Source organism: Microtus oregoni, unplaced genomic scaffold (genome assembly GCF_018167655.1).
Source record: "Microtus oregoni isolate MIOR12 unplaced genomic scaffold, Mior012 000168F_ref0000490, whole genome shotgun sequence".
NCBI lineage: Eukaryota > Metazoa > Chordata > Mammalia > Rodentia > Cricetidae > Microtus > Microtus oregoni.
In genome coordinates, this window is record NW_024544824.1 from 399212 (window position 1) to 424188 (window position 24977).

At 50.2% G+C, this 24977-nt stretch overlaps 1 protein-coding gene across 6 annotated transcripts in view; it reads left to right on the plus strand.

Moving 5' to 3' along the window:
* The window catches only part of LOC121445228 (bifunctional heparan sulfate N-deacetylase/N-sulfotransferase 1), a 61841-nt gene extending 43467 nt beyond the window's left edge, over positions 1-18374 (plus strand). For all 6 annotated transcript variants that reach the window (XM_041647259.1, XM_041647255.1, XM_041647256.1 and 3 more), the window contains exons 5-15: positions 455-609; positions 1572-1757; positions 2623-2751; positions 3339-3521; positions 4767-4863; positions 6059-6182; positions 7916-8090; positions 10937-11107; positions 11579-11688; positions 12769-12871; positions 13494-18374. In XM_041647259.1, coding sequence (XP_041503193.1) covers positions 455-609; positions 1572-1757; positions 2623-2751; positions 3339-3521; positions 4767-4863; positions 6059-6182; positions 7916-8090; positions 10937-11107; positions 11579-11688; positions 12769-12871; positions 13494-13613 — 1553 coding nt within the window. In that variant the 3' untranslated portion in view covers positions 13614-18374. The remainder of the gene's footprint in view (positions 1-454; positions 610-1571; positions 1758-2622; positions 2752-3338; positions 3522-4766; positions 4864-6058; positions 6183-7915; positions 8091-10936; positions 11108-11578; positions 11689-12768; positions 12872-13493) is intronic.
* The last annotated feature ends 6603 nt before the right edge of the window (positions 18375-24977 follow it).

Sequence of the window (24977 nt, forward strand, 5' to 3'; positions counted from 1 at the left end):
ATTGCGGTCAAGAGTGTGCAAGATGGCCCAAAGGTTCCTGAGAGTACTACTGATGGTCTGCGTATCTGTTCTTAGCCCTTCACAGACTGTAGTGACTGTAGTCGTGCTTCTGACAGAGGTTTAAACGTCCTGTGTCCACCCAGAACTTCTGCAGGCTAGTAGGCAAAAGGACATATGACCCAGTTTAGATCCTTGGAACAGGACAAGAGCAGGCATGTGAAAGGCAGAAGAAATACTTGGGGTTGTTGACTTCAAACACCAACAGCCCACAGAGGAGATAGTATGGCAAGGGCAGTCCAGATTAGACTTGTGTCTCCTCTGCCAAAGCTCGGTTGACCTTCCACACCGCTCCTACATGACCCTTAGCTGACTGAATGTCCCATCTGTAGTCAGGGGCCAGGTTGGAGGGTTGAATGACCAGCCAGCTGTGCTGAATACTATGCCCCTGCCTTAGGTACCGACGCCGAGGATGCCGGGGATGATCTTCTGCTGTCCTACGTGAAAGAGTTCTGGTGGTTTCCCCACATGTGGAGTCACATGCAGCCCCACCTATTCCATAACCAGTCTGTGCTGGCTGAGCAGATGGCCCTGAACAAGAAGTTCGCTGTCGTGAGTAAGATTCCCTAGGGGACAGAGCTGGGGGGATCAGGGGCTGGGCTGGGCTTCACTTGCCTCTCAGTGCTGTGCAGTTCAATTTGATAGGTGTGTTTCTGTGCCAGAGCCTGGGGTGAGCGGCCCTGATAGCAGTGTCTCCTGGATACCTCAAGAGGGCAGGCCCTCTTTACAGACAGGAAACCAAAGCTCACCGGGCCTGGTGGTACATGTCTGAATTCCAGCCTTTGGGAGGCAGAGGCAGGAGGATCAGTTGTGGCCAGTCTGGGCTACATGAGACCCTGTCTCAAAACAGCAAAAACCAAAACCCCAAACCAAAGAAACTGTGGCTCAGGCTGTCACCTAAGGACGCATGCTGAGGCCTGTTTATTTACTGGGTCCAGGGTGGAACCTCTGGAGAGCTGGCAGAGTTACTTAAGAGAGATCTACACAAAAGATCAGCTTGGACACACTAGCCAAACAGGACACAGTGGAACATGAGTGCTCTGAGCTAGGTGCCAGGCATTTGTACTGAATGAGAGCTGGAGCCGAGTGGTGATGGCGCACACCTTGAATTCCAGCACTTGGGAGACAGAGGCAGGCAGATCTTAGTTTGAAGCCAGCCTGATTTATAGAACGAGTTCTAGGACAACCAGGACAATTTGACAGAAAAACCCTGTCCTGTTTTTAACCCCCCCCCCAAAAAAAAAGATAGTTTCGGAACATTTTTTTTTAGGCTCATTTTTTTTATTAACCAGTTGGAAATTAATCTAGTCTCATTTTTGCTAGTTACTCGCTTTGAGAATCTGAGTCCCTTCCTTTCTGTTCCAGGCCTCAGTTTCCCCATCTACATCTATGGGCTGACACCACATACCCTGCCATTTTAGCCTTTGGTTTTTGTTTTGTGTTCTAAAAAAGAGAAACAAGGTCCAAAGGGAAAGACCCCCATTCTCATCCTGCCTGGGTCATCCTCTCCCCAGGAGCACGGCATTCCCACAGACATGGGGTACGCAGTGGCACCCCACCACTCCGGTGTGTACCCTGTGCATGTGCAGCTGTACGAGGCCTGGAAGCAGGTGTGGAACATCCGTGTGACCAGCACAGAGGAGTACCCCCATCTGAAGCCCGCCCGCTACCGCCGTGGCTTCATCCACAATGGCATCATGGCAAGTGGCTGGGAGGGTCATGGTGGGCGTTGTCATTATGGGGCTGCACACTATGCAATTGGCTGACTTGGGGGTTTGGGGCCGGTTTCTGCTGCTGTCCTGCCTCAGGTTCCATCACAGGGAAGGCAGATTGCTGTCCGTAGCTTCTGTGATAGTATCAGAAAAGCTTGCTTTCCTTGTTTCTTTTTTAAAGTGCATTTTCATTGTGTGTGTGTGTGTGTGTGTGTGTGTGTGTGTGTGTGTGTGTATGTGCTTGTGTATGTACGCCCAAGAGTGCAGGTACCTGCAGAGGTATCAGATCCTCCTGGCTCTGGAATTAGAGGTGGTTGTGAGGTACCTGACTTGGGTGCTGGGAATCACGTGCAGGTCCTTCCTCCATCCTTCCTTCCTTTATTTATTTTGAGACAGGGTCTCATAGTCCAGGATAGCCCTAGGATTCATGTTAACTCTGGGCATGAGGTAGTTATGAGACATAGACATGTTCATTCCCTGTTCTCAGGGCCTGGTTTCCAGAAGGAAGACAGACAACATGTAGTTACATCAGTAGACTAATAGACTAGCTGGGGCTCTGAGCTCCCGCAGTGCTGTGTTGGAGGTCAGAGACCCTCTCTGCAGATGGCACAAGTTTCCACGCTACTTTTGGATCTGCTTATTTTATAGAAAATAGCAGTGATGTAGAAGGCAAAGATAATGGTTCACCTGGGGACACTATAGGCAGAGCCCTTGGAAAGGACTCCCAGGAGTCAGGGCTGTGTGGCCTCTTAGGGGAGCATCTTTCCAAGGAGGCCCCAGCCCTTGTCCTGAGGAAGCAGCCTTATTTTCTGGACCATGACTGGAGATACCATGGCCCATCTACCACTCCTAGGTCCTCCCTCGGCAGACCTGTGGCCTCTTCACACACACCATCTTCTACAACGAATACCCTGGAGGCTCCAGTGAGCTGGACAAGATCATCAATGGGGGCGAACTCTTCCTTACTGTGCTCCTCAATCCTGTGAGTGCTCTTCAGCCCAGGGCTGGTATGAGGGAGGATGCTGACAGCCTTTGTGTTCTAGGAGGCTTCCTGAGCTGGGGAAGAGTGCATACATGGGCCCGGAAACTGGGAGGTCCACTGTCCAGTTGTAGTGCTGGCCTCCTCCGTTGTGTGGCCCAGACAAAAGCATAGGTGTTTTCTCTTTTGTAATTCTGCACACCTATATAGAAATGTTAGCACTTTGTGTTCTCTTTCTATTGTTTGCGTGTGTATACATGCACAGACACATGCATGTGCACACCACACCTATTTCAGTTGGACCTTTTTGGGCCTTTCTTTTTCTTATTTGTAAGTGGAACCAACTATTCTAACATTATAAAATGTTTTATTCCCAGACTTGTGAACTGCATGTTCTTCATATTCAATGTAAACTCCCCATCCTGATTTATAAAACAGTGCGAATAACTCCTGCCCAGGCTAGCTTCCTTCCCTCGACCTGTCATTTAGACCTGGGTTTTCCTTGGCTGAACACAGCTCAAGGTCAGGGGGGACTTTGGGTGGCTCAGAAGCTGGCCCAGCCTCACCGCCCTCTTCCTTCCCCGAAACAGATCAGCATCTTCATGACGCACTTGTCCAACTATGGAAACGACCGCCTTGGGCTGTACACCTTCAAGCACCTGGTGCGCTTTCTGCACTCTTGGACCAACCTGAGGCTGCAGACGCTGCCTCCCGTGCAGCTGGCCCAGAAGTACTTCCAGATCTTCTCTGAGGAGAAGGACCCACTATGGCAGGTGGGCAGAGTGGCCAGGTGCCTTGCGGCACTGTTCTCAGGCATAGGCCCAAGGCACAGCCATCATACTTCACTCCCCTCAGCAGTGTGGGCACACTCCTGGGCACACTCCTGGGCACACATAGGTGCAGTATGTGTACACACTGTATATGCTCCTACCTCTTCCCATAAACTCTGTGCATGCATACTCATGCACAGCCTTGGAAAAGAGCCTTTAGGAACTGTGGGTAAGGGCTGGAGAGATGGTTCAGCAGTTAAGAGTACTGGCTACTCTTCTAGAGGACCCAGGTTCAATTCCCAGTGCCCACATGGCAGCTCACAACTGTCTGTGACTCCAGTTTCAGGGCACTTGGCACCCTCACACAGACACATATGCTGGCAAAACACTAATGCACATTTAAAAAAAGCACAAAAACAAAAAACTTGGGGTAAGACTAGTGTAGACAAAGTATATAGAGAGTGTCTGCCCTACCTAGTGGCCATTCATGCCATCTCCTTCAATTGCAGCAGGCTCTCAGCTACTAGTAAATGGGTGGAGGGAAGGTTTAGGGCCGTCCTTGGGAAAATCTATACTGGGAATACTAAAAATTGGAGGCAGAAGCTAGACTCAGGCCAGGGATCCACACACTTACACCCGGGCCAGCTCTGGCTTGTGGTGTGTCTTTGTAAAGAAAGCTTCATTGGCTCCCAGTCACGCTTCTTGTGTGTCTCTCTGTGCCACTTTCCTGTCACTGCAGCAGAGACCTGAGAGTTCTGTAAGCCTACTGTGTTTACTAAACATTTCCCAAGAGGTTTATCCTGTCCCGCAGGGCAAGTTTGCTGAACCCTGATTCAGGCATAGCCTGTGCAGTTAAAGTGAGCAAGTGCTTATGAGTTCCCGTTAGTGATGACCACATAGCTGGCCATTTGCCAGGCTTGATGGGATTATAGCACTAACCAGAAATGGTCCCTATCTGTCACAGAGTGGTGCTGGGGGTGAGGATGCAGCCGGAGCACAGGGTGGTTAGGAGACACGTACCTGCTGGACAGTGGTGGCGCCCGCCTTTAGTTCAGCACTTGGGAGGCAGAGTCAGGAAGATCTCTGTGAGTTTGAGGCCAGCCTAGTTTACATAGTGACTTTCAGGCCAGCCAGGGTTACATGGTGAGACCCTGGTTTCAAACAAATAAACAAAGACATAGCCACATATGGAGGGAGTTCCTTCACGGTCCTTAGGCCTCCCTCATATCCTTTCCATTGCTGTTTTAGGATCCCTGTGAGGACAAACGCCACAAAGACATCTGGTCTAAGGAGAAGACATGTGACCGCTTTCCAAAGCTTCTCATCATTGGCCCCCAGAAAACAGGCAGGTCTCTTGACCCTTGACCCAGCTTCCCCTGTGCCTGTTAGTTCAGCCATAGAATTCTGGGGACCATCTTGATCGGGTCTCAGTCTTAAGTATTCTATCTCCTTTTACCAGAAATGGGAGCAACATGGGGACAAATATGAGTTGTCTGTCTTTGTGGGAGCAGAGAGCAGGGGAGTTCGAACCACAGCCTCAGAGAACACCCCAACACCCTAGGAGTCTCTGAGACAAGGCAGGAAGGATGTCTTGTTCATCTACTTTGCAAATTTGAGCAATGCTAGGTAAAACTGGATCAGCGTAGAGGACTGTGATCCATTAGTCATGTCTGTCGGAGGCTAAGCATTTGCCTTCCACTCAGTTCTGTAAGGACAGGTAGGTGTTCTTTTTATAGACAAGGGAAGTTCACTGACTTTGTGCAGCATGGTTGGGAAGTGATAGTTCCAGGTCTTGAGACCTGATCTGCAGCCTTGAGGCTTCACAGTCGCCAAGCTTCAGAGTTTCTCTCTGTGCTGTTACACAGAAAGCACCCCAAGAATGAACAAAAGGTCCTGTCAAATAAGGGACCATGGTGGATAGACACCAGCAAGAGGGGCTAGTTAGTGGGCTTGGACCTCCTGGCTTCTGGAGAGTTCGATACCACCTAGGCATAGTGCCACATGCCTGTAAATCCTGGCATTCTGAATGCTGAGGTCAGAAGATCGTGAGTTTGAAGTTGCCTGCTTTACATATCAGGACCCTGTCAAAAAGCAAAGCAAGTGAACAAAAACCAGCAATAAAAAGAAGTGAGAAGAGCAAGAGCTTCCTGTGACCAAACCCTGGAGGGTTGGCGCTTCCTTATCCCTGGGCTGTTCCCAGAGCTAGAAAAGACAAGCAGGAAGCGCCTAGTTCTGAGGCTCTGAGGAGACAGCAAGTAACCAGGCTGGAGTGCGGTGGCAAGAAAGCCTCTGAGGGCGAGTCCTTGTTTAGCGGTGAGGAATCCTGTGATAGATGCATGGTACCCGGGAAGGCTCCAGGACCCGATAGTCTTATTTAGACCTTATGCTTAAGGTCTGCATTTATTGTACTCGTGAAGGAACTAAGACTCCAGAAGGGAAGGGATTTTCCCAGCCCTCCTGGTGACTGGGGAAGATAGGCCCAGGGTGTACTCTTGTCTTGTTGGGGGCTGGGCTGAGTTCTCAGCTGTCCCCTCTCCTAGGCACCACGGCCCTCTACCTGTTCCTGGGCATGCACCCGGACCTCAGCAGCAACTACCCCAGCTCCGAGACCTTTGAGGAGATCCAGTTTTTTAATGGCCACAACTATCACAAAGGCATCGACTGGTAAGTGGCCTCTGTCTCCAGCAGGACAGGAAGGCCATCATGGAGCCAGCTGGAGTGGCCATTGTGGCCACAGCAGGAAGCAGCTGGTGCTTGCTCACACACAGCTGAAGTTCCTGTAAACAGGGACATGGCTCAGTGACCGTTGAGTCATGTTGCCACAGTGTTGTGACAAACTGGATGAGGAAGCCCTTTGCCCAGGGTCGGAGCTAGCTTGAGTGGGCATCCAGCCCCTCCCTGACTGCCTAGAAACAGAATCCTCAAGGAGGAAGGGTTGCACCGTGTGACTTGTCTGCTAGTGACAGTCAGGTCTTCTGACTGGCTTTTCCTATGCCTGTGGCCATCAGCAGGGAGAGGGGTTCCCATGGTTTTTAGGAGCTCTCTGGGGGCAGTAGATTGACACTTCCCACCAGAACTTTCCCAAGAGGGCACCATATAGGAGGCTAGCATGGGTGCTGTCACCCTCCAGTCTTTCCCCTTGTAACTTTCCTGCCTTTGATAAGCCTATGTGAGCATGTTCTGCCATTGTGCGTTATTGATTAGTGGGTTCCCTGGGTGCAGAAATTATGAGACTCTGTGTTTGTCTTTTGATACCTTTTTCACATTGTTTTCTTTCGTTTGCCATATATCATCTGTCCATGTTTATCCACCTTTCAGTCTATATTCCTAACTCTTACCTAAGGCCCCTTGTGGCCAGATGTCTTAGTGCAAGCCAGTGTGTTCTGAGTTTTAGAAGGAAATGTGGGTGAGCCACTGCACACTCGCATGCACACAGTCCATTGGGCAGCTGTGGGGATGTTTCTGCTAAGAAGGTTAAGGAGTTGATTGCTGGACACTACAAGCTTAGGAAACAAGTTTTCTGAGCATTCTCAGGTCAGGTATTATAGGTGGAGAAAGTCGGGCCTAAAACAAGAAAGGCTGACTTCTTGGCCACATTCCTAAGACTGGTTTTACAGGTGTGGGTTGTGGGGCTGAAGGTCTGATAGGTCCTAGGGGATTCTGTTTAAAGGTCCTTGGGACCATTGAAGAAATGTGTACTTTCAATTAGGATGTACTTCATTTCCTTTTCAGTATCTCCAAGAGTCTGTTCTGTTTGGGTGGGAGGTAGGGTGTTAGATGGGAAGCTGTGCTCACCCATAGCAGTTTAGAGAGAGGAGGATGAGTGGCAGAACACTACCCCAGGCCCAGAGGTGACGGAGGACATCCATCTCCTTGGACTTGTTCTTCCTGGATGCGAGTCACTCCGTGCCTAGTTTGTCCCCAAAGAAGTCAGGGCCGGCAGGTTATCTGTGGAGCTGCATGGTCCCCTCCCCAGGCCCCACAACCCACACCACAGTTTTTTTTTTTCTCTGTAGCTTTAGAACCTGTCCTGGAACTAGCTCTTGTAGACCAGGCTGGCCTCGAACTCACAGAGATCCTCCTGCCTCTGCCTCCCGAGTGCTGGGATTAAAGGCATGCGCCACCACTGCCCTGCTTCCACACCACCCTTTTAAGAATCTCCAGATCTTTGATTCTAAGATGCCCACCAGAAAAAAAATGAATTTGGAATAGGACACTGCCAAGTGGCAGTTCCTCCCAAACCCTATCAGAGGCAAGTCCTTGCTGCTTGGAGCAGTGCACTTTGCCTCGTTTTTGAGGAAGTTCCACCTCAGGGATCCCCCCACCCTGTCACTGCATTCCTGGGGTCCCTGGCTTACGAGATTTGGCCTTAAGCCCTGTCTCTGGGCTTCCTACAGGTACATGGAGTTCTTCCCTATTCCCTCCAACACCACCTCTGACTTCTACTTTGAGAAAAGTGCCAACTACTTTGATTCAGAAGTGGCACCACGACGGGCAGCTACCCTGTTGCCCAAGGCCAAGATCCTCACCATCCTCATCAATCCAGCCGACCGAGCTTACTCCTGGTACCAGGTGAGTGGGCTGGGGCTGTGTCCCCAGGAAGGGTGTGGATCTATATGACATTTACTTAACCAGCATTGAACAAGCACCACTTGTGAGCACATAGCCTGGCGTGTGATGGTGAGAATAGTCTTGCCTTTGTGATGTGTCTGGCCTGGTGGTGGTGACAAGCAGAACTGATGTCGAATGTCGTTTTCCATCTCCCTGCCCACTCCAGGCTTTACTCGGGCTCTGATAGCCATATAAGGCAGAGGCTGAGTGGACTTAGAGAAAGCCTAGATCCCCAAAGCAGCCATCTGGTTATGCTTGCTATGGTTTCCTACCTGTGAGGGGTGGTTGGGAGTAGGGACTTGGGTGGGATAAAACCCTCCTAGGGTGATCTAAGAAGGTAGCTCCCACCTGTGAGGCAACATGAGCTGTATGAGCTGCAGACAGAGACCTTCCTGTTGCCATTGCAGGTGTGTGCTCCAGGGCTTCCTGAGTTTCTGTTCCTGGCTAGACTTGTGCATGTATTCCACTGGCTCCTGCGAATGCTTCTCACCCTGGCATGGAGCTAGGAGGGGTTTCCTCTCCTGTCCTCCTGCTCCTTTTTGGGAGTATGCCACACTGCAAGCACTATGTCTGAGTGGCCTTGGTGCCTAAGGCTACGTTTCTGGCTACCTGCATCAAACCATCAGACTGGGTTTGATCTTCATGCTGTGGGGCAGCTGGGCCTCAGCCTCTGGTCACCTGGGAAGTGCACACTGTCCTGGCCGGGGAGGCTTCTTCCCGCCTAGCCACTCTCAGTGGCTCTTTGCCGCCTTCTGAACCTCCTTACCTCATGCTGTAGTGACTGCTTTCTGGGGCCTCGGTGCTTTTCTTTTATCCTGGTTCCTTAGAACTCTCATCTTGAGCCTGTGGTCATGAGAAAGGAGCCCTCCTTCTCTTGTTCTTTAGGATGCTGGTTCATACCTTGTCTTGGCATTTCCAGGGCCTTTGTCTTTATGGGAAGCCCAGAGTGAAGCAGGCAGCATTTCTTTCCTCTGTGGGTACACCTGCTTCAGCACAGCGTGGATGGCTAGAAGGCTGCTCCTGTGCCCTGTCGGTCCTGTCTGGTGGGCATGACAGGCTACAGTTGCAGCCTCCCTTCAACTGTACAGCAGTTTTCTAGAAAGCTGACAAGGGTGTGTGTGCGTGCACGCGTGTGTGTGTGTGTGTGAGAGAGAGAGAGAGAGAGAGAGAGAGAGAGAGAGAGAGAGAGAGCGCGCGCGCGCGCAGGGCTTCTTTACCCAGCTTCCATGTGTAATGGAGTTCTTTAAAGGAACAGAACCTATGGAATGAATATGTGTATAAAGGGTTTATTGGATTGGTACATGATATAGTCTGAGTAGTCTATAGTGACTGGCGCACTGGAGCGGCTGAGAATTCAGCAACCCCAGTCTGACCCTGAAGGCCTGTTGGATTCCTGGAGAGCTGCTAGTCTTCAGTTCACATTTGGAAGCCAGAGGAAATGTAGCAACAATGGTAGCAGCAGCAGCAGCAGGGTAGATGAACTTGCCAATGAGAATGAAAACAGATATGCAAAAGGCAAACTTTGTTCTTCCTCTTTTTATAAGGCTGCCACTGGGAGGTGCTGCTCTCATTTAGGGTGGGTCTTTCCTCTTCAGATTACTTGATCAAGACAATCCCTCATGGGTATTCTTTGCCTCTTGCCTGTTAGTTGATTTCAGATTATGTCATGTTGACAACTAAGATTCACCATCACACGTTGCATTTTGAATACAGGTCTTATACACCTAAGGCCTTATTCTTTCTCCTGTCAATGGTCTGGGGAGTAAGTGCTTTAAGGAGAAAGAGGCTGCTTCATTTTAGGGTATCAGAAGGTACTGGGAGGAGAGGAAGAGAACTAGGCTGTCTTCAGAAAGTGAGGAGGAGCAGAGGTTGTCCTGTACATGTATATACATCACTTCCCTGCCTCTCCTGCCTTGGACTGTGCATGACCCTCAATGGTGATCAGGGTCAGTTAACATGGGCAAGTCCCTGGCCTCTGACTTCTGAGATCTGCTGATGGCTTTACCTGACATTCCTCTCTTCTGTGATTTCTGTCAGTCCATCCAGTGTCTATCAAGGGCAATGTTGCTTTTGGTGGAAGAGACTCGTGTCCTTTCTAGTAGGTGACACTCTGTTTCAGCAAGGATGGTGGCTTTGAATGCAGGGCTTGGAGCAGGTATTTTCTTCTACCTGGCATTTGAGAATATGGTTGCATTTTTATCTTATAGCCATTTTCGGTATGTTGCAACTGATTCTGGTTTTCCATTTTATAAAGGATATGTCAAGGGTTTTCTTGTTGTTTGGATTTTAGTAAATTGTTGTAAAAAGGAAAAATGAGGGCCAGGGAGTTAGCTCAGTTGGTAGAATGCTTGCCTAGTGTGTACAAGGCTCTGGGTTTGAGCTCTGCACTGCACAAAACTAGATGTGGTGACACGTGTCTGTGATCTTAGTGCTCAGAATGTAGGAGAATCAGAAGTTCAGGGTCACAAGGCCATCCTATGCTATACACAGTAAATTTTAGACCAGCCTGGATTATATGAGACTGTGTCTCAAGAAATGGGAGTCAGAGTCAAGAAAGCCACATTGATGTTGATACTTGTTGGTTAGCAGGTCCCTGGAGTGGCAGGAATCTCAGAGACTATGCCAATTAAGAGCATTTGGGAAGTTGGTGTATTATATTTCCTACCTTGCAGAGATGTGGAACCTGGGAATCTGGGGTTGATGACTCTTTGTTCTAAAGCAGTGAGGCAGAAGCAGAGCATCAGCCTAGGCCATAAGCTTGCTTCTGTTCCGCCTGTGGTGCACTCATCTTCTTCCCTTGCCTGCAGCACCAGCGAGCCCACGATGACCCAGTGGCCCTAAAGTACACCTTTCATGAGGTGATCACAGCTGGCCCTGATGCATCTGCAAAGCTGCGTGCCCTCCAGAACCGTTGCCTGGTCCCTGGCTGGTATGCCACGCATATTGAACGCTGGCTCAGCGCCTTCCATGCCAACCAGGTAGCTATCTGCCTTGCCTCTTGGGAAAAGGAGTGGCCTTAGTTTAAGGAGACCTGGAAAGCCCTGTGGGGGACTAGGAAGGAGGAGGAGCCATGGTGTGGTGGTGGAAGGGAAGCCTGAGTGGAGGGCCGGCATGGTTAGATCACAGGACATCTTGAAGACTGGAGCAGAAGAACAGTGTGGGCTGGAGGCTTTGCAGGAGGCTTTAATACGTATTCTGTAGGGATGTGAGGAGCAGGGATGACAGCTGTGCTAATAGCTTAAACTTTGGGAAAGAGCGAGATGGAGAGCTGGAAGTGAGCAGGGATTGAGCAGGGATACCTTTGGTAGAGATGTCATGAGTAGGGTAAACTCGGGATGTTCAGGACCCTGTGTTTGTATCCAGGCCATTCCTGCTGCAATGGGCATGGACAGTTTGCTATTGAGATGAAAGCGAGTCCAGATAGCCTTTCCCCCTTTCCTTGTCTCCAGATCCTGGTCTTGGATGGCAAACTGCTGAGAACAGAACCTGCCAAAGTGATGGACACAGTGCAGAAATTCCTCGGGGTGACCAGCACCGTTGACTACCACAAAACCTTGGCGTAAGTGTTGCTTTTAGGCAAGTGTTGCCATGAGGCGATTTCCCTGGCCCAGACTCTGGGCCAAGGAAATAAAGACTTGAATGACTGGGAGAGACCCAGAGTTGCTTTAAGTTAGTAAGAGAACATGCAGCCCTTCCCTGATGGTGACTCTTAGCAGAAAAGCAAGTGTTAAGATGGCTTAAGTTACATCAGTGACGCTGTGGCCTTAGGAGAAGGCAGTGATGGATCTTCTCTGCTCAGCCCAGCTTGGAGGAATTTCTTCAGTGCAGTCTTGACTCTTTTGTCTCAGTGAGGTAGCTCCCACAGTAAGCATCAGCCTGGGTTCCAGGGGCTTGGGTCACATGTGCTGTGTCACATACAGGTGGCATGTTCAGTCTCAAGAGTAGGAGGAATAAACTTACCCTAATTGGCTGCTTTCTTGGGAGTATTCCCTCTGCTGTCAAGGGTACTGGAGGCTATAACACTCCTGAGCGTAGGCTGCTTCGTCACTGATAGAGGTTAGGACCAAATAGGACCATCTTGACTTGTTTCTTTCATCTCTGAGTTCTGTGACTTTTGACAAGTCCTCTGGGTTCTGGAGCCTCCACTTGTTGTTCTGGGGAGGATAAGGAGGTTAACTCCTGCCTCCCAAGATTGAGGGATTGAATGAGAAAGTATGTGTGGTGCTCTGGACTCCACGCTTGGAATGTAGCATGTGTTTTCTGTGTGACTACTACCGTCTTGAAATGTGGGGGTTAAAGAAATCTTGGGTTCAACACAAAAATAATCAGAAAACCCTATTCTACACTATTAGGGGTTACTCAGAAAATGTCTCTCAGAATTCTTTGGGACTAGAAAGAGTCCAGAGGGATTATGGGAGGAACTGGAGCTGCTTAACCTGGACCAGAGTGACTTAGAACATGGAGGTGCCTTTTCTGGGAGAAAGGCAGTATGCCCCAGGCAACACTTGAGCTACAGATGGCAAGTGTCAGCCTGCATAGTCACACTGCCAGTGAAGGCGACTTCCTGCACACTAGGACACAGACATGGCCTTGAGGAGGGAGGCCAGACCACTCACCCATGGGCTTCCACTCTCTTCAGGTTTGACCCAAAGAAAGGATTTTGGTGCCAACTGCTTGAAGGAGGAAAAACCAAGTGTCTGGGCAAAAGCAAGGGACGGAAATACCCAGAAATGGACTTGGATGTAAGTGGGGGATATAGTACCATGACAGTGGGCTGAGTGGGAGGGGTCCCTTGGGGAGGCCTTTAAACCTTTACTCTTGACTGTGGCAGTGACCTTAGGACCTCTTGCACAGTAGTCTGCTCTAGAGAAGGACATAGGTGTAGGGCCCTGGAGGTCAGCATCGCTTTAGTCGAGTGTTTATTACCTTTTAGCAAGGGTAGCACTGTGGGTTCCATGGATAAAGCAGATACTATGCATGACCTCCACATGCAGTAGGAAGCAGAGTTCAGGGCAGGGGTGCCGACACAGGGATGTGGTCATGGAGGGGCCCCAGGATTTGGCCCTGTGAAAGGGAGAAGTAGGCCACCCTGCAGGGAGAACACTGTATGAAAGCACATGCAGGGAAGGTCACAGATTGCATCTTGTTTTGTTTTCTTCTTTTTGCCTTTAGTTTTGATGGATGCTCTCCTCTCTCTCATGGGTTTGACCTTGGGCACTATGTTTTGATGCTCCTCCTACGTGAGCACTTTCCCTGGGGGCTTCTTTTTAGAAGAGGACTGGGATAGGATAGAGTGTGGTGTTATGGAGGGGGTTGTGCTGGTGCTGGCCGTCGCTCCTGACCCGAGCTTCCTTCCCATTGCAGTCCCGAGCCTTCCTAAAGGATTACTACCGGGACCACAACATTGAGCTCTCTAAGCTGCTGTATAAGATGGGCCAGACATTGCCCACCTGGCTGCGTGAGGACCTCCAGAATACCAGGTAGCCTCGGTCACCACAGCCAGACAGAACGCTTGTGTTAGCAGGGATGTCCTGCCTCACACTGAGCCAGACTGACCTGCCAAGAAGGGCGCTGGGCCCGGCCAGCCAAAAGCAACGAGCAATACCCTGCTAAGGCCCACTGGGGCCAGAAGCCCAGGCAGGTCTGCAGCGTCTCCGAGCATCTACTGCTGAATGTGTGGCCTGTGGATCTCTCTGGTACCGGAGGTCCATTCCGTTTGCAGCTGCCCTGCCTGGAGAGACCACTTCCTATTGGTGGAAGGTCATTTCCTGGTAGGAGGGGTCCTGGAGACTCTCTCCTGTCCCTCACTGTGTTCTGCCATCCCTGCCCTTTCCTTGGTCATACCGCCCCCTGCTCCAGCAGGTTGTCCCCTCAGTATTAGCTGCCATATTGCCCTGTCCTCCAGGCAGTAAGGGAGAATAATGCAGCTGGGCCTTCTGCCCAACTAGGGAGAAAGACTGGGCATGCCCTTGAGGGTTTTGAGCCAGTCTCTGCCAGGGTTTAGCTGGGCTCCCAGAGGCACTCATTGGATTGGATGTGAAGGTGGCCATCATATGACATCTATATTTGAGTTAATATTACCGCATCTCTTCTTCCCTTTAGGGGAGAGACTCTCTGGTCCCTGTAGTGTCCACCTAGTGCTCTTGGTCTCTTATAGGCCCTGGGCCACTGCCATGCCACTGGGCCTAGCGACATGGGCCTGAGCCCTGCCCTGTTCACCTGGGTGTGACTGTGGTGTTTCCTGTGGTAAAGGCTGAGGCGAGTCAGGAGTCTGCCAGTGTTTGTGCTCCGTGTATATACATCGTTTTACAGTCACTGCCTCGGCCCAGCAGACATGGCAGAGTTAGCAAGACTGCTATCCACTGCTTTGCCCAGCAACCTGTGGCCGAGGGTCCCCAGAGACCCCCCTAACCTCCCAAATACTAAGAAGCTAAAGTATTTTAATATTTTGTGTTTTTTTTCTTGGTGCCAGAGTTTATACCCTGGGTGCTGGGGTCGCACTGTGTTTTATATATATATATATATATATAATGTGTATATATATATTATATTTTTTTTTGGTTGGGTTTGCTTTTAATTAAGTCATACACAATGGTGGCAAGCCCTAGTCTCAAAGGGTGTCTATTTTAATGCTAGAGAATGAGTTGGAAGGGAAGGCAGATTTTCTCTAAGAGTCTAGGCCTCAGGAAGATGACCTCCCACAGAGGGAGTAGAGATGGTAAGATGGAAAGGAAGACCAGCTCTCTCCAGGAAGTCTGGGTTTACAAGCCTAGTGGCCCTGGGGTGTTTGGGCCACAGGGAAAAGCTGGGCTGGGGTGGGAGACCTAAGGCCCTGAGCTGTCCTCCCCCCTCACATGGTGCTAGGTTGGGGGCTGCCTTGGAGGGGGTGCCCACAAAGACCCACAGAATTGTCTCTAGACCCTGCAGACACAGGGTCTCTGACTGTTTTCTGTTTGGGTTCTGCGTCTGTTCCCCTTTAACAATGTGAAGTCACTGAGGTTGGGTTCTCTTTCCTTGCCCCCCACCCTCAACTGCCAATTCAGTGTCTACCAGGCGTCCGGGACATTCTGGCATCCTGGACTTGAAGGGGTTCCGAGATGGGCACAAAGTGGGTACAGGAATGGGAGGTGGCCTTGGTCAATGTCACAGAGCTGTTGGAAGCAGTATAGCAAGAGCTAAATGCAGGCCCCTGATTCTGAGCCCAGTGCTCTTCCAGTACCACACTGCCTCCAGGCCCACCTGTGTTCCAGGGCCCTGTATTTCCCTCAGTCAAAACTGTGGTCATTCCAGGACATGGGGACAAACCACTCTTTCCCAGCCAGGTGCCTTTGAGCCTTCCCCTTCCAAGACCTGCACACTGCTTTCCTGTTGTGTTCTCTTGCCTCCAGAGTTCATACATCCTGGTGACGGGGCTGTTTGCATTCTGAACTAGTCTGTCCTTGAGCTCTCCACTGCTGTGGAGAGTGTTGCACGCTCAGGGGGACCTGCTTGCGTGGTTTTGGTATGCAAAGCATGGTACATCACGTTTCTCCTTGTGGTCTTGGGGCCCGTGGGTCCCTTCCATACACAGTACCTGAGGACAGGATTGGGTATGCTCAGATACCCTGCCAGCAAGCTGGAATCAGACTCGGAGTTGGGTCAAAGTGTGTGCCGTTAGCCCGACTTTCCACCCCTCAGTGAGGGTGGCTCTTGTATCCTGAAGGTTACTCTCTGTTTGAGACCCTGTGAGAGCTGAGGTAGGGTGGTTAGAGTGGCCCTCGTATAACATGCAGCTCTATTAGCCTCCTTCTCTGGCTTCAGGTGAAAACAGGCAGGCTGGAGACTGGCAGACAGAGGGGATGCTCTCTATGGTCTGTTCCCTACTAAGACCCTGGAGACTGCCATCTGTCTGAGTCTGTAGATTATTGCTGCTACTATGTCCCTTCTTGCTACTGGACCGAGACTCCGCCCCAGCTTGCAGATACTGGGTCTTGGAAAGTAGCTAAGTTTGTCCTAGGATCTCTCAACTAGAATGACTGGAGGCATTTGGAAAATCAAAAAAAAAAAAATGTTTGAGGAAATTCACTTCAGTTGTTCAGGCCGTTCCCCACCCCCTCCAGTCTCTGCCAGCAGCCTTTGCCTTATGGGTGCAGATCACCTACAACTGCCTCAGTCATTCCAGGTTCTAGCGCTTTCTATGGGGCAGGCACCTCTGAGAGCATGATGTTAAAATGGACCTTTTCAAACCCTGATGTGTGAGCAGTGGGCGCTTCTGAGTCTGCTGACTTCAGTGGAGGAAAACTGGCCTGTCATACCCTGGAGCCCACAGATATGTCAGGGGAAGAGCCAGTTCAGAACCGTCTTGCCCAGTGTTGGGTTCTGAGTGCCAGCCACCCTTCATCTGGGCTGAAGGAGGTTAGCATTTGCCAGTTTGTTTTCTTTCTCTGTACATTTATGTATTTTCAAAGTGAGTTGCAGAGACTGTTTATCCCTGTTGTTGCCCTAAGGGCCTTCTGCCAGATCAGCCAGTGCCACAGCCGAGATAGTAGTCCCATCCTCACTAACAACTGCTGTCTAGTCTGTACCCAAAGGTCCCCTACCCCACCCCCCAGCAATTATACCTGGTTTTAGATTGGATCCAGTCAGGGCAAGAACATTGTATTTTATTTAAAAGTTTCTTTGAATTCTAAAAAGGTTTCCCTCTACTCATCTGATTTTTTTTTTTTTGTTTGATTTTTGTTTGTTTGAGACAAGGTCTCATGTAGTCTTGGCTAGCCTGGAATTTGCTGTGTAGAATAGGCTAGCCCTGGAACTCATAGAGATCCACTTGACTCTCAAGAGTTGAGATTAAATGTGTGCACTTACCAGGCCCAGTCCAAAATGGTATTTTGTTTGCTTTATTGAGACAGGGTCTCACCATGTAGCTCTGGCTGTCCTGGAAATTACTATATGAACCAGCCTGGTTTCGAACTCAGAGATCCACCTACCTGCCTCTGCCTCCCAATTGCTGGGATTAAAGGTGTGGGCCACCACTCCCAGCCTTCAAAAGGTATTATTTTTTTTATGGCCAGAGGGTCTGTTGTCACATAGAAGTCCCACATTCCAGATCCGCTTGTTTCCCCCTCGTCCCTTAGCCCACATGTTTTCAAGGTAGTTTTGCTGTTTGTACTAATGTGGCGTTTCTCGCCTGCCAAGGTGTGCCTCCTCCCACCACCATCTGCAGGAGGGGCCAGACCAGCTTGGAGGAGGGGAAAGGGCTCTCTGATGAGGTAGCATCACGTTGGGGGCAGTCTGAGGGCACTGCGGGGTGGGGCGGCCTGTGGAACTGCCCCAGGGAGGCCAGGCTGGGCACTGAGTTGTCAGAATGAGTGTATATAGCTTGGAGGAGCTAGGCTGCCCCATGCCAAACACAGCATCCTTGTTTCTTCGTCTCTTTCCTTCTCTGCCTTTGTTTTGGTGTCCCTGCTTCTGTTCTGTGGTTCAGGGATCTTCAATTTCTAGATGGTCCATGTGCACTGGAGCAGAAATAAGACCTCAGGCTATGACAGGAAGGGCTAGATGGAGAAAGGCCTCCTCCAGGTGCAGTGTGAGAGGAGCGCCGGGTACAGCGGATACAGCGGGTGGTCATGTGACAGTCTTCCTCCCCAGGCCTCAGCTTCCCTTCCATACAGTGAGATGGAGGCTACAGCAGGGATTTCCACATGCCCATGCTAGAATCAGCTGTACTCTGTATAAAATGAGGTTAGCCGTTTGCTCCTTACCCCTCATCCCAGGCCTTCCATGCAGTGCTGGGTTGAGGTTGTCTGGCTCTGGGCTTGATGCCCTTGCCAGCTCTGAGCAGGCCAGGCAATGACCATGTGTGTCCACCCTGCTGAGGTCCAACAGGAAGGTCAGGGGACTCTCCCCACAGTGTTTCTGCCTAAGAAGTTCATTTCTCCCTCTTCTCTCCCTGGCCCGGAGGAGGCTATCAGAGGAAAGGGTTTTCTATGACTGAGCTAGCTTTTCTTACGGGCAAGAGGGCTCTTTTTGTAATTCATGCATGAAATTCATGTTATTTCCTGGGGAGAGAAGAGGGCCAACTGAGTGGGGTGGGGGGCACGTTTGGGAAGCAGGCAGAGGGTTCCTTCCCTGCAGGGGTGGGAAGGGGTTGCAGAGGGCATGCTACCCAGCTCACCTGAAGAGGGCTCTTGAACCAGCCGTTTTGGGTTGTGTTAAATGTGGGAACTTTCCTCCATTAATGTCCAATCTTGAACTAACTGCTAATAAAATGGGATTCTGTTTGTACATATTGGTCCTGTTTTTGTGTCTGACCTTTGCCTGCAGGGGAAAGTGGAGCTGGGGAGGTTTTCATCATGGCCCATATTTGCTCAGTTTGCATCCTGATTTGGTCAAGACAGACCATGTCCCCTCGTTCTAAATCAATGCCTTTTCAAATGCCTCAAATGTCTCAGATGACCAAGAGCCTTTGGGCACAGGGTTACCAGAGTGCTAGGTGTGGCCACTGTCCCCAAAGGACCCTCAGAGGCTAGAGATGTTCCTATCATTCATTTCTTTCTTGACTGTGGACATGCCACTTTTACTTTTTGATTGGTAGTTCCCTTGTCTTTTAGGATGTGAAATGAGTTGGACTTAGTGGCCTCACCTAGAAAATGGGCCTGGGATGTAGATTCCCAGGCCCTGGCTCTAGAGACTGACCTCCAGCAGGTATGGACAAGGCATTCGGAGCAAACTCTTTTAGGGATCCAGGCTCAGACAGAAGGTTTCATAGGTTCCTCATTATCCAAAAAAAAACCCTTAGGTAAAATGAATGATTGTCAAGTACCCCACCCCACCCCTGCCAGCCTTGAAAATATCCTAGTGAGGACCAGAGTCTTCCCAGCACAGAAGCTCTGTCCTGATATCTGCAAGGCAGGAGGCTAGGCCCAATCCCAGAATCCTCTTGGGAAGTGGGCATTCTGGGTGCCTTGTCCAAACCCACTCACCTAGAACTTCTGGGAGTAGGATCAAGCAGCGTGTATTCAGAGAACTCCCTGCTGCTCAGAAAGCTTTGGGGCAGAGTCAAGCTCCCAGGTGTATGCCAGAGAACACCCTCCCCCTCACTTTGACAGAGGGCAGGTGTTCTGTCTGGGAGGAGAAGGGAGCCCAGGCTCCAGGTGGGCGCACCAAACTCCAACCTGTAGGAACCTTACGGGTTGGTCAGCAGCAAGTGTAGCGTGGATCATGAGACATCGCTGTCCAGAACGATGTCCTAGCTGCTGGGAGCAGACCCAGGCAGTATGGTGCCTATGCGACTCCTGTGCCCGGAAGACACAGGCCTTCCGAGTCACTGAACAGGAAGGGGCTAGGACAGCTGTGCTGAGCAGCTTTGCTCAGCCTCACCTCATGCTTCCGGAATTCTAAGATTCCATGAAATAGGAAAAACAAAATAAAAAACCTTGCCCGGATGTTTGTAGTTGTACAACACCAAAAGCTCGGTGATACAGGTCCACCAGGCCCTCTACTCTTGACTGAGGCACCCACTCAGGAAGCCAGTTAACCAAGTGGCCCAAGCTCCCAGAGGATGCAGCTTCTTGCCAAAGTCTTAGGGTCATCTTCTAGTTTAGTCTCTTACACTTTGATAAACACCGTGACCAAAAGCAACTCGGGGTGGGGGGAAGGGTTTATCTCAGCACCCACCTTATAGTCCATTGCTTGCTCAGTCTACGGATATGCCCAGGACCACTGGCCTAGCGGCAGTACCGACAGCAGGCTAGGCCCTTCCACATCAACGTCAGTCAAGAAAGCGTGCCACAGGCTTGACTGTAGGCCAGTCTGATGGGTTTTCACAGCTAACCCTGGCTTGTGTCAAGTTGACAAGAGAACTATCTCACCAACACAGTCGAGCCCTTGCAAACTTGGCCCACAGACCCATCACTAGTGAGTTATAACCTTCCTTTCCTTGTCCCTAAGATGGCATTGTTAATGTTAGTATCACAATATAAAAACATTTCAACGTTTAAAAGTCCCAGAGTCTTCAAAAGTTCAGTCTCTTTAAAATACCCAAAGCCTCTCTCTCTCTCCTCAGATGACTCTAGCTTGTGTCAAACTGACAAAGAACTAGCAGCACAGGTCGTGTGTTTCATAAGAGCAGAGTCCAGAAACAGTCCTTGGTGGAGGATCTGTAGGATGTGACTGTCAAGCACTGGCACCTGAGCTTGGTTCTCAGAACCCATAATTTCAAACAAACAAAACAACGGAAAGACCTGGTCATGGGGGCATTTGCTTGCAGTTCCAGTGGTGGGGAAGCAGACAGGTGGGCCCAGGGCGTTTGCAGAGCAGCCATCAGGCTAAGGAGAGACTCTCCTGAAGACAGGGTGCCAGTAGCCGAAGAACAATACCGGATGTTGTTCTGACCACCATGCACACGCGTCTGGATACACATTTGCACACATGTCCACTAATTACCTCAGCCTCCAAGTCTTGGGAAGTTCCTTTGTGACCATTTATGTAACAAGAGTATCAAGAGTGTTTTTCCTGGGAATAGAAATGTGTCTCCCACCAAGACAACCACAGTGGCTGCTTCCGGAGGAGGGAGAGGAGTGTTTTCTATGGGGACTTTAACTTCTGCTGAGACATCACTTGCGGAATCAAAACTCCAGTGGAAGCAGGAAAGGGTGCTCAAGACAGCTTGACTTGGAATGGCACGTTAGGGACCAGTGCTGCCCAACACCCAGCCCTCAGGCAAACCAGCTCCGCTTGGCGTTGGCCCCACTCTGTCTGGGGCATTAGAGTTGCAGTCACCAACACTGAAAAGACTGGCATTATGTAGTTCCTGGGGACCTGGGTTTCCACTTGTGAAATTCTAGATTCCAAGAGGAAACCAGAGATAGGTCCTCAGCAAGACATTTTTGCCAAATAACTATCTGAAATTCAAATAATGGCAAGGCTGAGTAATGGCTTGGGACTGAAGGGTGCTGACTGGCCTGGTATTCACATGCCACAGACGACCCTAGAAACAAACCAGAGCCATTAAATAATTAGCTGTGAAGGACAGTTTTCAAATCTGGACTATGCATTCTAGGGAATAGTGTTCTCTCAAAGCTAAGCTCAAATTTTGGCTATTATACTGGTCTTTAGGAGTTGGTCCTTGCTAAGAGTACACATTAAAGCTGGGCATGGTGACTCATGTCTCTCACACCTGCACCTGGGAGCTGAGGCAAGGGGATTACTGTGAGTACGTGGCCAGCCTGGGCTACATAGTAAGTACTCACCGAAATAATTTAGGAGTATTTAGGAACAGGAAGAAAGCAAGCTGAATTTTGATATGTGTAGGGTGCAGTATAGGATGTGTCCAGCAGGGGGCACTCTTAGCTAAGTTTCTCACGCCTCACCAGCTGGGGCTTGTTAATGTGAGGCAGATTACACTAAGGCCCACAGGACATTAAACACGTAGGAAAATACTAAAAGGTCCTTCCCGCATGCTAGTCAGGCACTCTGCTCCTGGGAATGGTCCTCTCAGTACTTGACAGGGCCTTGAGGCGGATGTTCTCACGGTTCTATTGCAGATCCAAAGTCTGAGGTTAGATGACTACCGTCCTTGGTCCCTGAGATGCCCCAGCCCCAAGTCCCCTCTGTGATCGTGCCTCCTGGGGCTGAGGCTGGGAAATAGCCCTGACCTGCAGAGAAGAAATGTGCAGTGTCCTCGGGACAGAGTGGAGCAGTTCCCCGTGCTTGACTCTGTTCTTCCCAAAACTGGCCTTAAAGATAACTTACGTTCCGGAGCCTAAGTAAAGCTAACAAAAGCGTAGCAGGATGTACTAATACTCATCCCCGACCACTGCTTCAGTGCAGGCCACCACTCCTGGCTTTGTGGATCTTTCCAGAATTATTTTACATGTGTGAACAGCCAAGTAAACAGACATCTTCCACTGGTGTGTGCTCTTCGTGTTCTTTTCCCGTTCTTTTTCACAGAGCCCGTGGGCACCACTGCAGGGCAGTCTGCATCCGTGCATGGAGGCAGGCGGAGGGGCTCCTGCTCTGTCGGTACACAGACAAGCCCTGTTCTGCCCACCTTTGGAGCACAGAGAAGCTGGCACATGCCCTCCCCAGCCTCTGCCCCGTTTGAGGGATGCTCTCTCTTATCATATGAAAGGTTAACTGTTAGCATAGCCATCAACACATTCCAGGAGGGTTGATCTGATCTCATATCTGGGCAGATGTTGGCCGTGTGGCTTAGGGCAGGTGGCTTGGCTCCCCGTCTGTAAACTGGCGTGGCTAAGAGGAGCTGAAATAGCCTTCTGGAAGGTCTGGGGCATCTGAGCACGAAGAACTCACTGTAGATGCCTGCTGTGTCGGAAGTACACCAGGGAGTCTTAGTCCGTGGTGTCCAGTCCACACAGCCCCGTCACTGAGCCTGAAGCCACTCTGCCACTTTTGTCCTGAGAGCCGCCGCCCCTGCACAGAAGCTGCACTTGGCTGCTTTCCCCAGGACCCTTGGAACGGAAGGGTTTTGGTGATCTGGGGCTCTGAGAAGGATCCTTAAACTACAGATGCAGCTGCTGACCAGCGCAGAAACAGACAGAGCTTGGAAGACTGCAGGGACATGACCGCTGCGCACCACCACACTGGAGAGCTTAGGTGAAGGGGACGCATTCCTAGAGATGCCCAGAAGCAATGGTCACATCCAGTAGACAGAGCCAGGGAAGAGAACCAGAGATCAGAACACTCCCAGCCAGAACCAGGCATGCTGGCATATACCCTAGAAAGAGGCAGGAAAATTACCATGAGTTTGAGGCCCTGTTGGGCTAGGTAGCAAGACCTTCTTCCCCTCCCCCCAAATCTGTCAACCAACCAGCTGGCTAACGGACCGACCAATCAGACAAACCTTCCTTGGCCTTAGCCAGAAGGCAGAGAAGTAATTGTTTCATTATTGTTTTAGACAGACTCACACAACCCCCACTGTCCTTGAGTTGTGTATCTTAGGATGACCGTGTTCCTCTGACCTTCCTGGCCACCCCCCTCAGATTCCGGGGTTGCAGTGTGCCCCATCACACTTGGATTTGGCAGTGCTGAGGGTTGAACCCAGGGCTTCATGCTGGGGAGCACACACCACCAAGTCCCATCCCCAGTTACCACCAAACGCAGCAAATCAAAACATTTTAAAACCTCACAGCAAAGAGAAGCTGAGTGTCACCTCCAGTTCTCCCCAACACGCGAGGAAGCATCAGCACCAATCCCTGTCAGACCCTTAGGAAAAGATGGAAGAGAGGAACACTCTCTGACTCACTCTCTGAGGTCAGTACGGTTTAGTAGTAAGGCCAGACAAAGACCTGGGGCTGGGATGGAGCTCTGTTATTAGATGATTGTACCGCATGTGCTAAGAGCCGGGCCCCATCATCTTTAATTCCATTTCTGTTCTCCCAACATTAAACTATTCCTCCCGCCCACCCTCCCTCCCCCTTCTTTCCTTCATGTTATCTTTCTCCTGGAGACGGGGTCTGTCTGTGTAGCTCAGGTGCACTTTGAACTTGGGATTCTTCTGCCTGAGTCTCAGGAGAACTGAGACAGGAGTGCACCACCACGGCTAGCGCTTTCTGCGTGTGTGGGCTGCTGAGGCTGGACATTTCACATGAACGGAATTCATGTGTTGTAGCCTTTGTGCCTGGTTTCCTTCACTTAGCATCTATTTTTTTTTGTAGTTTTTAGTTTTTTAAACTTTGTGAGTGTATGCATCACGTATGTTGAAATACAGGCATGTGCTTGCCACCACATACATGTATGTGGTTATCACAGCACAGCTTTGTGATGTTGCTTCTCTCCTTCCTTAGGTTCTAGAGATTGAACTCAAATCTTCAGGCTTGCATGACGTTTAAACACCATGGTGTTTTTAAAGTTCATTTATTTTGTAGCATCTACCAAAACTTCATCTTTAAGGTCTATTTATTTTTCATGTATACAGTATCTGTCTGCATGTACACCTACTTGTCAGAAAGAGGGCACTATATCTCATCATAGATAGTTATGAGCCGTCATGTGGGTGCTGGGAATTGAACTCAGGATCCTCTGGAAGAGCGTTCAGAGCTCCTAACCTCTGAGCCATCTCTCCAGCCCCTTAATATAGTTTTTAAAATTAAGTTGTTTTTTTTATTTGTTTGTTTGTTTTGCCAGGCATGGTAGCACATGTCTTTATTCCCAGCACTTGGAAGGCAGAGTGAGGAGATGTCTTCTTTATTCCCCCCCCCCCTTTTTTTTTTGTTTGTTCTTGAGACAGGATTTTTCTGTGTACCAGCCCTGGTTGTCCTGGCTACGCTCTTTGTAGACCAGGCTAGCTTCGAACTCACAGAGATCCACCTGCCTCTGCCTGTCGCGTGCTGGGATCAAAAGCACGCACCACCACTGCCCGGCTGGTGTTGTTTTTCTAGTTGGCTGCTGCATCAGTGCTGCGGAGATCTGAGCGCAAGCCTGCGACTGAAAGCCCTTCCGGTGTCAGCTTTGGAGGGGTCGCTGGGACAGGTAATTCTGTGCTTACGCTCTGAGGAACTGCCACGCTCCTTCCGTATCAACCACACATGCCATGCATAAGCGTAAGGATTCCCTCTCTGCTGCAGTCTTATCAAAATTATTTCCCTTTGTGAGCTCCAGCTACCCTCATGGGATGAAATGGACTCTCATTGCAGTTCGGATTTGCATATGCCCACTAATCAATGCTCAAAATTCCATTCTTGTGTGCGTGTGTGTACTCATTCAAGGATGCCATAGCCCCTTGTGAGGTCAGAGAAAACTCCTGGGAGTCGTCAGTTCTTCCACCCTTTGGGTCTCTGGGATTGAACTCAGATTGTTGGGTTTGGCTGCAAGTGCCCGGCTTTGCTGTTCTGATAATCTCATAGAGCA